General features: G+C 39.5%; 1 protein-coding gene across 1 annotated transcript in view; it reads left to right on the top strand.

Annotated features, from left to right (window-relative positions):
- The window catches only part of ranbp10 (RAN binding protein 10), a 133,987-nt gene that overhangs the window by 27,106 nt on the left and 93,404 nt on the right, over positions 1-13,477 (top strand). The window contains exon 2 of the mRNA XM_028809625.2: positions 10,630-10,741. Within this exon, the coding sequence (XP_028665458.1) occupies positions 10,630-10,741 (112 nt within the window). The remainder of the gene's footprint in view (positions 1-10,629; positions 10,742-13,477) is intronic.

Below are 13,477 nucleotides of genomic sequence, written 5' to 3' on the forward strand. Positions count from 1 at the left end.
TAGGGCCAATTGATCTACAGTACCAAACTTTCAAGTGAAAGTAAAGAAACTGTGAACGTAAGAAGAAACCAGCATCGACTTAAAGGAGCATTAGAAGCCTATAGTGGTAGTGTGTGTGTGTGTGTGTGTGTGTATATGTGTGTATATATATATATATATATATATATATATATATATATATATATATATATATATAATTAGGAGACCCTGGTTCGCTTTCTGGGTCCTCCCTGCATGGAGTTTGCATGTTCTCCCCATATCTGTGTGGGTTTCCTCTGGGTACTCCAGTTTCCTCCCACAGTCTAAAGACATGCAGGTTAGGTGCATTGGCGATTCTAAATTGTCCCGTGTGTGTGTGTGTGTGTGTGTTTGTGTGTGTGTGTGTGTGTGTGCACGTGCCCTGCCTGGGGTTTGTTTCCTGCCTTGCGTCCTGTGTTGGCTGGGATTGGCTCCAGCAGACCCCCGTGACCCTGTAGTTAGGATATAGCGGGTTGGATGAATGAATGGATGGATGGATGGATGTAACAATTAAAATGATCGATTAATCGACAAAATAATTGCCTGATTAATCGATTATCAAAATAATCGTTAGTGGCAGCCTCATTTTATTTGTTTCAGTTTCATTTTTGTCTGTTGAAATATAGTCACATTTAACCTAAAGCCATATAGTTTTTCATGGGGGGGGTTGCTATGTTGAAAGATGTGTGTTTGCTATACTGTGGCTACAGATGAGTGATTAGAAGTCACTAACACAATGGTATTAAGGTCAGTGCCATCCACTTCCTTGTTGTCAAGATTATGGTTTTAAAGCAAAACTTTGTGCAGTTGTTGAGTTTTAGTTTTCCTGGCTTAAGATTCCTTGCATTTGAATTTTTAAGTACTGTTTTTGTTTTGCACAGACAGTTTGGTTAAAAGAAACATTTTTTTATAGCTAAATATGGCCTTGTTTTATGTCTATGTTTCACGTTCTGTCCCATTATCTATTAATCTGCTTCATCCTCTGTTAGGACAGAACACTTATTGATAATGGGCTGTTAGAGTATACCTCTCCAGTTAATTTGCAAGTTGAAAATCTCTGCAATGAAAAATGCTAATATTTGCTGTTATTTAAAGTTCTATATCATGCATAATTTCAGGTATTGCCTATCTTGAGAAGCTTGTCAGTTGGGCCACTGGGGATTTGGAAAGTTGGAATCATTTCTGTTTTATAGAAGTGTCTGATGAAAACCCTCCCAAATCACCTTTATCATAGAAATCCTTAAACTATGAAGATTTTATTAATGATTTTAGCAAACAGAAGTCTTTAGTGCCTCGCCCTCATTGGGATTATCACTGTACCATAGAAGTACTAGTTTAAGCCCCCTTACCTAAAAGAAAAATGTATGCATTGGCCAAGCCAGAGTCTAAGGGCATAGATGAATGTATTCTGGAAAACAATGAGCAAAATGTCACAACAAAAAAAAGAAAAAAATTCTTTGTTTAAAGTTAAAAAGAAGAATGTTAAAAAAAAAAAAAAAAAATCAGAGCATAAAATAAAAGTAGTATGTTAAATTAACGTGAAAAATATGTGTGTAAAATGTTCAAAAAATGTATGAAAAAGAATTTAAAAAAATAACAAAACAGTCAGTACACCAAAATGAAAATCAGTGTGTAAAATAAAAGAAATGGTGCATGAAAGCATCAAAAGATGAGTAGTATGAATTATCAGGAGTGCATGATAATAACATCTAAAAATGGGTGCACACAGTCAATATCAAAAAGTGGCTGTGCGCTATTAACCAAAATTAAAAATGGAAACTGCACTGTCCCTGTGAATGCACAGCTGACCCTTTCATGCTGCATACATTCAGTGTAATTAACCAGTGAGGATACTGAAGAAGTCAAACTGTTACTGTGTAGATACGCACATCCATGCATGAATCATATTACAGCTGACTATGCAGAGGTAAAGAAGCCGTGAAATAGGAACAACAGTTGCTTGGGGTCACTGGAATCTGTGCTGCTTCACCCTTGGTTCAAGACTGTGCAGTAAATATCCCAGTCCAGGGATTACCTATACGGAGTTGATGTAGAAATAAACAAATTTATTGGTTTTTATCCTTATTAATTTATGATCTATCATTTATCTGTTAAATTTAATATAAGGCACAAGATGTGTTGACCTCTTCACAGCTCCATGTGACTCTGTTCGGTTTCCTCACCTGGTCACAGTATTATGTCCCAGAGAACTTTAAGCAAGAACAATATTTTGTAGGGTACACAATTAACTATTTATAAAGAATGTTAATATAGTTATCTCCCCTATTAATACCCTGACAAAAACATTTTCTCTAGAGGCATTTGAAACATCAAAGAAACTGCTTTGGCCCCTGCCCGTGCCATCCAGACCCTCACTACAATTTGAATTGAAGTAAATGTATTGAGTATTATGATTGGGTGCAATTCTTACACACCCTTTCTGTAGTACTAATTACATTTCTGTTGTTTTTATTAAAAAAATTAACGCTAACCAAGCAAAATAGTAACGTGGGAAATGGAGAGCTCTTCAACATAAAGTTAGGTGTTTAAATTCTTTTTTTATCTTTGTTTTTCCTAATGTTTAATTCATTCTATTGCATGAACATTATTATTTGTGTTGTTGATTTGCATTATTCTGTGCTTTTTTTTAAATTAGTTTTGTGTATTATTATTTAATTTCTGAGTGTCCATGCTTCTACAGTGTTCCATGGATTTTATGGGTAGTTCCCCAGGATGTGGGGCCACCTGTCTGTCTCCATCAAGGGAATGTCCTCCACCCTATAAAGGCTGACAAAACACAGAGTCCCTATTGGTACAGTTTATGCGCTGGGCATTGGTGAGTTGTAGGGCAAAATCAGCTATAAGTTAACCCATCAGGTTATTGCTACCACTCCTCTCTTCAGGGGAAGACTCCACTCCTTGCTCCAGTGGGAGGAGATTGCAGATTTAACTTAATCTCGTGGCTCTACTACTATATTATTTGTAGTGCATAGATTTTCAAAAAGCCCTCATTTACAGTGTCCAGTTAAAAATCCCCTATGGCTAAAGAAATGGTGGGCATCTTTATTAAGGCAATGTTTCAGTTACAGTGATTTCATAAAATCATCATCTTTGACAGAATCCACACCTTGTACTCCAACTTTGGTAGTTTTCCTGGATCCTAGATACATTGGCCTGTACACTCTTGTAAAAAGAACTGGTCCTGTGATTTACAGAGTTACTGTCTTGTCCCATTGTATGTCTATTGACTGAGGTCTGTACATTTATAGTCCAAATGCTAAGTGACTGTCTCCTCACTCACCTGTTCAGATTGATAGAAACATGGAGGTTCTCGTGCCATTTTCCAACTTTTTTGGGTTTTTTGGGCTTTGATTTCTAGAATCTGTTTTTAGCTTTTGGCCTAAGACCATTTTATTTTGATTTTTTTCTCATCTCTTGCCCTTGAACAACTAATTTTCTTTTCCTTCCATGCCTAAATGAACACTTGGAATTCAATGCAACAATGATAGAGGTTGAACTATCCATGCACCTATTACTACACTTGCTTAACCCAATCCAATTTAGTATTTTAGAGCTGTAAAGCAGCAGGATAACCACCAGGTGACCTCAAATGTAAACTGATGTCAACTTTTCCTTGCACTAAAGTTAATATGTGTTACACTAAATTAATTTAGTGTATGTATATAGTGTATGTATATTTAAAGCATGTCATGCACCATATTTATGTATACAAAGTAGATATCAGTATAATTGATGGAAAAGTTTATCCAAGTGTAACTAGATGAGGCTCTCAGTAATCAATTTAATTTCGGTTAAATGTTGTGCCTGAAAATCATTCTTTTATTACATTCAAATTAGATTTATTATAACTACATTATATCACTGTACTGTCTGTTCATTGTCTTTTTTTATTTTCTGTAAGAACTCTAATCATGGCGGTGACAGGTGGTCTAGTGCTTCATTTGCATTCAGAGTTGGATAACCATGTTAAGATACTGGATGGATGAATTTGTGCTAAGTGCTGTAATATACCTTCTGGATTGTGTTTTCTAATTGGTTAAAAAAGTTCACATATTGAGCTTTGATGTGATTTCAGTGACAAAGCAAGATCATGGATTAGTCCTCTTGTAAAACATCTTGGGGTCAGAGTAAAAGAAGCAGGCATGCTAGGTGTTAACATGGGGGGAAAAAAGTTGTTTTAGAACAGACTAGCTGCAGCCAGAGAAAACCTGCAAGTTGATAAGCTGCTCCCCAGTTAAGTGTTGCTGAGTGCTCAATTTGTTGTTTTGAGTAGTGTCAGCATTTCCAGTTATGCAAAATATGTATACGTATATATGTATGTATATGTACATATATGTATGTAGGTATATATGTATGTATGTGTGTGTGTGTGTGTGTGTGTGTGTGTGTGTGTATATATATATATACATACAAGGGGGGACCCAAAAATAACCGGAAATATTTTAAAACGTGTTTAATTTAATTTTCTGTACAAACTACAATTAGTCTCCTTCAAAGTACTCTCCATTGGCGGAAATACACTTATCTAACCGTTTGTTCCATTGTTCGAAACATTTTTTAAATTCGTCTGAAGTAATGCCCATTAATGCTGTGGTCGTTTCTTGTTTTACCTCTTCGACGTCAGCAAAACACCTTCCTTTCAAGTCTTTTTTCATCCAAGGGAACAAAAAGAAATCACATGGAGCTAAATCCGGTGAGTAGGGTGGGTGGTTCAGGGTTGTCATACCGTTTCAATAACAATAGTTTCTGCAACAGTTTTTTCAAGAAGAAAACAAAATTTCACTGCCGCGCGTTGCTCACGATAATCGGCCATCGTAAAAAAACGACGCTCGCACAAAACAAAAAAAAAATATATATATATATATATATATTTATATTTATGTATATGTATATATTTATTTATATTTGTATTTATATATATATATATATATATATATATATATATATATATATATATATATATATTTATCCATCCATCCATCCATCCATTTTCCAACCCGCTGAATCCGAACACAGGGTCACGGGGGTCTGCTGGAGCCAATCCCAGCCAACACAGGGCACAAGGCAGGGAACCAGGGAACCAATCCTGGGCAGGGTGCCAACCCACCGCAGTATATATATTTATATTTATATATATATATTTATATATATTTATATTTTATATATATATATATATATATATATATATATATATGTGTGTGTATATGTATATATATATATATGTGTATGTATATATAAGTATATGTATGTATGTGTATATATATATATATATATATATATATATATATATATATATACTGCGGTGGGTTGGCACCCTGCCCAGGATTGTTTCCTGCCTTGTGCCCTGTGTTGGCTGGGATTGGTTCCAGCAGACCCCCGTGACCCTGTGTTCGGATTCAGCGGGTTGGAAAATGGATGGATGGATATATATATATATATATATATATATATATATATATATATATATATATATATATATATATATATATATATAGATAGATAGATAGATAGATAGATAGATAGATAGATAGATAGATACTTTATTAATCCCAATGGGAAATTCACATTCTCCAGCAGCAGCATACTGATACAATAAATAATATTACATTAAAGAATGATAATAATGCAGGTGAAAAACAGACAATAACTTTGTATAATGTTAAATGTTAACGTTTACCCCCCCGGGTGGAATTGAAGAGTCGCATAGTTTGGGGGAGGAACGATCTCCTCAATCTGTCAGTGGAGCAGGACAGTGACAGCAGTCTGTCGCTGAAGCTGCTCTTCTGTCTGGAGATGATACTATTTAGTGGATGCAGTGGATTCTCCATAATTGATAGGAGCCTGCTGAGCGCCCTTCGCTCTGCCACAGGTGTTAAACTGTCCAGCTCCATGCCAACAATAGAGCCTGCCTTCCTCACCAGTTTGTCCAGGCGTGAGGCGTCTTTCCTTTTAATGCTGCCTCCCCAGCACACCACCGCGTAGAAGAGGGCGCTCGCCACAACTGTCTGATAGAACATCTGCAGCATCTTATTGCAGATGTTGAAGGACGCCAGCCTTCTAAGGAAGTATAGTCGGCTCTGTCCTTTCTTGCACAGCGCATCAGTATTGGCAGTCCAGTCTAATTTATCATCCAGCTGCACTCCCAGATATTTATAGGTCTGCACCATCTGCACACAGTCACCTTTGATGATCACGGGGTCTATGAGGGGTCTGGGCCTCCTAAAATCCACCACCAGCTCCTTGGTTTTGCTGGTGTTCAGTTGTAGGTGGTTTGAGTCGCACCATTTAACAAAGTCATTGATTAGGTCCCTATACTCCTCCTCCAGCTCATTCCTGATGCAGCCCACGATAGCAGTGTCATCAGCGTACTTTTGCACATGGCAGGACTCCGAGTTGTATTGGAAGTCCGATGTATATAGGCTGAACAGGACCGGAGAAAGTACAGTCCCTTGTGGCGCTTCTGTGTTGCTGACCACAATGTCAGACGTGCAGTTCCCAAGACGCACATGCTAAGGTCTGTCTTTAAGGTAGTTCACGATCCATGCCACTAGGTATGAATCTAATCCCATCTCTATCAGCTTGTCCCTAAGGAGCAGAGGTTGGATTGTGTTGAAGGCGCTAGACAAGTCTAGAAACATAATTCTTACAGCACCACTGCCTCTGTCCAAGTGAGAGAGGGATCGGTGTAGCATATAGATGATGGCATCCTCCGCTCCCACCTTCTCCTGATATGCAAACTGCAGAGGGTCAAGGGCGTGTTGAACCTGTGGCCTAAGGTGGTGAAGCAGCAGCCTCTCCATAGTCTTCATCACATGTGATGTCAGAGCAACAGGCCGAAAGTCATTCAGCTCACTAGGACGTGATACCTTTGGGACTGGGGTGATACAAGATGTTTTCCAAAGCCTCGGGACTCTCCCTTGTTCCAGGCTCAGGTTGAAGATGCGCTGTAGAGGACCCCCCAGCTCCGAAGCACAGACCTTCAGCAGTCGTGGCGATACTCCATCTGGACCCGCTGCTTTGCTAGCACAAAGTCTCCTCAGCTCTCTGCTCACCTGCGCTGCTGTAATTGTGTGTGGGGATGTCTCTCCTATGCTGGTATCAGCAGAAGGATGTGTGGAGGGTGCAGTACTCCGAGGTGAGAGTGAGAGTGGGTTAGGGTGGTCAAACCTGTTGAAGAAGTTGTTCATTTGGTTTGCTCCACGTCTCTCTCGATGGTGGTACCCCACTTTGAGCTGCAGCCAGTGATGATCTTCATCCCATCCCACACTTCCTTTATGCTGTTATTCTGCAACTTCTGCTCCAGCTTTCTCCTGTACTGCTCCTTCGCAGCCCTGAGCTGGACTCGGAGTTCCTTCTGCACGCGCTTGAGCTCATGCTGATCACCGTCTTTAAAAGCCCTTTTCTTCTGGTTCAAAAGGCCCTTGATATCACTTGTAATCCATGGCTTGTTGTTAGCATAGCAGCGTACAGATCTTATTGGAACTACAATGTCCATATAGAAGTTGATGTAGTCAGTAGTGCAGTCAACAACTTCCTCAATGTTCTCACTATGAGATCCCTGCAGGATATCCCAGTCTGTAGTTCCAAAACATTCTCTCAGAGTATTCTCAGTCTCCGGGGTCCACTTCCTGAATGATCGTGTGGTTACACGTAGGACTCTCACTTTTGGTTTATAGTGAGGCTGAAGCAGAACCAGGTTATGACCAGGGGTGGCGCTGTATGCGTCTTTAACGTTTGCATACAGTAAATCAATAGTCTTATTTCCCCAGGTGTTACAGTCCACATACTGGGAGAATGCAGGTAATGTTTTGTCCAGCGTCACATGGTTAAAGTCTCCAGCGATTAGCACAAGCGCCTCTGGGTGCTGCGTTTGTAATCTAGCAACAGCAGAATGGATGATGTCACTCGCTGACTCCACGTCCGCCCGAGGAGGAATGTATACAATAACAACAATGACGTGTCCAAACTCTCTGGGCAAGTAATAGGGACGTAAACTTATGGCCAACAGTTCGATGTCCCTGCAGTAAGTGGAGATTTTCACGTTAACATGTCCACAGTTACACCACCGTGTATTAACATAGAGAGCGAGTCCTCCTCCTTTGTGCTTCCCACAGGTACTTGCATCTCTGTCCGCTCTAACTGTGCTAAACCCGGGTAGTTCCACATTAGCATCTGGGACGGTGTTAGTTAGCCAAGTTTCGCAAAAACACAACAAACTGCATTCTTTGTAGGTTCTGACATTTTTCACCAGCGCAGCCAGTTCGTCGATCTTATTTGAGATTGAGTTCACATTCCCCAGAATCACAGAAGGCACCGAAGGCTTAAAACGCCACTTTCTCGCAAGCCGCTTCATTTTTAGCTTAGTGCCCGCTCTGCTGCCACGATACCGCCTTCTTACCTCGTCGGGTAAATAGGGAACCACACCGGCACTGGCATTTGTTCTCAGCGCTCGAAGTTGAGTACAGTAATCCCTCCTCCATCGCGGGGGTTGCATTCCAGAGCCACTCGCGAAATAAGAAAATCCGCGAAGTAGAAACCATATGTTTATATGGTTATTTTTATATTGTCATGCTTGGGTCACAGATTTGCGCAGAAACACAGGAGGTTGTAGAGAGACAGGAACGTTATTCAAACACTGCAAACAAACATTTGTCTCTTTTTCAAAAGTTTAAACTGTGCTCCATGACAAGACAGAGATGACAGTTCCGTCTCACAATTAAAAGAATGCAAACATATCTTCCTTTTCAAAGGAGTGCCCGTCAGGAGCACAGACTGTCAAAGACAGAGGAAAGCAAACAAATCAATAGGGCTGTTTGGCTTTCAAGAATGCGAAGCACCACCGGTACAAAGCTGTTGAAGGCGGCAGCTCACACCCCCTCGTCAGGAACACGGAGAGAGAGAGAGAGAGACAGAGAGAGATAAAAACAAACAGTCAAAAATCAATACGTGCCCTTTGAGCTTTTAAGTATGCGAAGCACCGTGCAGCATGTCGCTTCAAGAAGCAGCTGCACAGAAGGTAGCACCGTGAAGATAATCTTTCAGCATTTTTAGACGAGCGTCCGTATCGTCTAGGTGTGCGAACAGCCCCCCTGCTCACACCCCCTACGTCAGGATCAGAGAAAGTCAGCGCAAGAGAGAGAGAGAGAGAAAAGTAAGTTGGGTAGCTTCTCAGCCATCTGCCAATAGCGTCCCTTGTATGAAATCAACTGGGCAAACCAACTAAGGAAGCATGTACCAGAAATTAAAAGACCCATTGTCCTCAGAAATCCGCGAACCAGCAAAAAATCCGTGATATATATTTAAATATGCTTACATATAAAATCCGCGATAGAGTGAAGCCGCGAAAGGCGAAGCGCGATATAGCGAGGGATCACTGTACTTGAATAGGCGAGTCTCGGCGTGTAAAAATCCATGCCCATGTTGTAAAAGTAAGTGTGTCCAGTGAACAAATCCACATAAAATAAAGTGATAGGAGTGATCAATAAATAAAAATAGAAAAATAAAAGTAGAAAAGTACACATACACATACAGTCATACACGGAGCTGCTGAAAAGGCTGCCACTCTCGGCGGCGCCGGATGTATGACTGTATGAATATATATATGTATGTATGTATATATATATATATATATATATATATATATATATATATATATATATATATATATATATATATATATATATTGTCAGAAAAGAAAGGGATGGTACTTAAAGTCTATGTCTAATTAAGTAAGGTTATTTTTATTTTTATCTGAAAACATCAGATAATAAGCAGCACTGGACAAGTGCTGCATTTGTTCTGTTAGTATGTCCTGTAAACAATGAATTTTTTACACAGTCCTCTTGAATCACAGAGACATTAGAGACAAAAACAGAATTATTGATGAAAACCAGAAAAACAGTACAATTTAATACAAATGGAAAAAATCATGTCCACAGTAACATAGGTCTCACAGTCCAGAATCAATGTACTTTATGCAGTTAATACATGTCTGATAAGGAGTATTCAAAGTCATCCTTGATACTGGTGATAGCCTACTGTTATCCATTTATAAAAAGTGACTTATTGTTGGAAAATCATCATTAATTTACACAGGCAGGTTACTTGTATCAGCACAGTAGGAATGGATGCATCAGGTTTTCTGTATTAAATATATCATCCATCATTCTGTTTTTCTGTTGCTTTTCTCATGTAACATTGACTTGGTATTCTTCACTAAACACAAAACAGTATAGTAGATGTTACTTTTAAAAATGATTTATTAAAACAGTGAGAATGCTTTTTAACAGTGTTGAAATTGATTTAATTGTACTGTAATTTGCATGTGCTTTATCTAATTTAATACTTGAATTGCTTTCCGTTTTACAGGACAAACTGTACATCCTTTGCCATGTGGATTAGGTGAGGAAATATAGATTGTTGGGAATTAATACTGATTGCTGGTGCCCTGCCCAGGGTTTGTTTCCTGCCTTGCGCCCGGTGTTGGCTGGGATTGGCTCCAGCAGACCCCCGTGACCCTGTAGTTAGGATATAGTGGGTTGGATAATGGATGGATGGTTGTAATAAGTTTTACTTCCCCTTTTTGCATAGGTCATGGGAAAAACCACAAAGATGCTGCATCCGTTAGAGCTACTCACCCCATACCAGCGGCCTGTGGAATATACTATTTTGAAGTAAAGATTGTCAGCAAAGGAAGGGATGGGTAAGCTATTATTCTCATACCTTGTTTCTTTTGATTTTTGTAAGCAATGACCATTTGGTTTAAATAATTCATGTGCTAAACAAGACCACATGTGTTCCTTAACTATACCTGTGGTTGGTAGGGGAGGCATTTTGGCAGGCTTGTTGTATTTCTATGTTGCATTGCTTCAGCTTAATATTTGAATTTTGTTTATGTGTTATGCTTGTTTTTCCATAGTTTTGCATGTTTCTTCCACAGTATAGAGGCATACAGCTTGTTTGATTATCATTTCTAAAATGCTAAACCAGAGAAAAGATATCTAAAAACTTGAATGAAGAATTGCATTGTTTTTACATTATGTTTAATGTACATTGCTGAGTGGTGGCTCTGAGTCTAGGAATCTGCATCGGCAATTGGGGGGTTGCTGGTTCAAATGCCAGAAGTGAGACTACTCTGTTGGTCCATTGAGCAAGGCTCTTCACCTGCAATTGCTTCATCTAGGGTATGACATTAATCTGCATTCAGCTCTGCAAGCAGGTCATCCAACTTACAGGAAAAACTAGGGGGTTGGTGGCAGGATTGGCACTCTAGGCACCGTTAAAAACCTCACACTATTCCAGTGTGGTGCAGAGGTGTCACCCGCTGCACTCGGGTCCCAATCCAGTTGGTTCATCATGTGTTGGGTGCGGTAACATCCTATCAGCACATGCTCCTAACCACTTAATGTACATTGTTTGTACATTGTGCTTGATTTCAATTTGGATACTAAACCTAACTGCAGTAGGTTGTGGCAGAATCAAATTAAAGTTACTGTATAGCCAATTAAAACATGTTGACCATTTTCTAAATGAAACATCTTATCATGAAACAGTATTTTTCTGGGATTCTTTTTATACCTTTTCTTTCCACAGTATTTCTTAACAAGGTGTAGTTCTGGCTATGGTCATGACCATGATAAATTTGTTTATATATATGAAATGCAGAATGTTCCTAATGTTCCCTAGGTTTCCATACATTTTATACTGTTGTTTGTGGGAATTTTCCAAAACCTTAAATCAGATTCTGGGGTTTAAATACTGACTTGGTTCTTTGTCTGTACAGAGTTTTACATTTAAAAGGTGAATAATGAATAAAAATATTACATAAACAGTCAACTAAGTCTAACATTTACAATTTAGTAATCGGGATCCATCTTAAATTCAAGTCTGGTTTTGAATCATCTCAGATGTCAAGTGTTTCCTTTCCCCTCCCCATATTTTATGATCAATCCATATATAATTCCTGTTTTTGAATTTCTTTATTTATCATCTGTTAATATTCTGCTTCAGTAATACTTGCTGATAATTAATATGCCACTTTCACACCAGAAGTGCTAGAAATATGCTAGGAATGAAATGTTAACATTGCTCCATATCACACCACCAACCAGAGTGTGCAAAATGATAGCAATATGCTTGTAAACAGATGTTCCCACCTGCCAAGGACTGTTGGCATTGAACTGGTTCTGTGTCAGAATGTTTCAGGTTTTCTTTATTCCTAAACAACCTCACTGCGGAGTAAAACCATAGCTATATCTCTTTATTATAAAAAAAAATTCTTGGCAGGGAGATGAGACGTGATCTTCTCAGAAGACAATTTGACATCCCGCAAGAGACACTTTAACATCACGCGAGACACGGCAGTGAGACAGAAGGACAGCTGCTGTATAGGCTTTTAAATGATCGACGCACAGCGCAACAAGCAGAACACACACCTCAGCAGCAGCAGCACAAAGCCAGTATCAGATCCGTCCGCTTCTCCTTTTTGTGCGTTCAGTTCCTCCCCTTCACAACGCGAGCGGGAGAGACGCGTAGTGTACCTCTGGGGAGGTTGAGCAAAGTGATCGAGACCTGATCATCTCGGAGAGACACTTTGACGACATGCAAGACTAGACATTAAAACCATAGGAAGCAAAACCCGTAAGATGGTGACTTTTGCACGTCACGTCCTATTTACAAACAATTTAAAACAAGTTCATGAACATCTCACCTAGCAGTTGTTGGAATGCTTTTGGCAGACACACTTCATGTGCTTCCCAGCTCTTAAAACAATGACAATCGACAAGCAGAACACGCAGCTCGCCAGCAGATGATCCGAGCGCATCTCCTTAGCGTGTGTTCAGCACCCCCCCCACTTCACAACACTAGCAGCAGAGACGCGAAGTGGCAAAAGGACAGCTGCTGTACAGGCTTTTAAATGATAGTTGCAAAGCGAGACAAGCAGAACACTCAGCTCGCTAGCAGCAGCAGCAAGATGGCAGCTGAACCAACCGCATCTCTTTAGCATGTGTTCAGCCCCCCCCTTCACAACGCGAGCAGCTTTATACGTCCCACGAGAAAGAGATTTAACCACGCCCGGGGCAGGAAATAAAAGACAAATATTGTTTTTACAAACATTTTAAAGTAAAAGTGAAAATAATGCATATGTAACAATTCACATGAAAATAATCTCTTTAAATTGTTTATCTGGTAAACCAAACCCGGGGGTGGGCGAGTGAAGCAAGCCGGGGGTGGAGCCGCCTAGTTATTTTTTTTTTTAGATATATAAAAAAATAACTAGGGGGGCCTATATATATGTTACCGGTAATGTATGAAAAGCAGGCAATATATAGAATGCCGAAAATTGGATGTCAAAGTATGAAACAATTAATATTTCACACTTGTCCTAGGCATTCTATGCAATGCTAAAAGACAAACCGGCGAAGTATAAAATACTCCT

This window comes from Erpetoichthys calabaricus, chromosome 9 (assembly GCF_900747795.2).
Source record: "Erpetoichthys calabaricus chromosome 9, fErpCal1.3, whole genome shotgun sequence".
Taxonomy (NCBI): domain Eukaryota; kingdom Metazoa; phylum Chordata; class Cladistia; order Polypteriformes; family Polypteridae; genus Erpetoichthys; species Erpetoichthys calabaricus.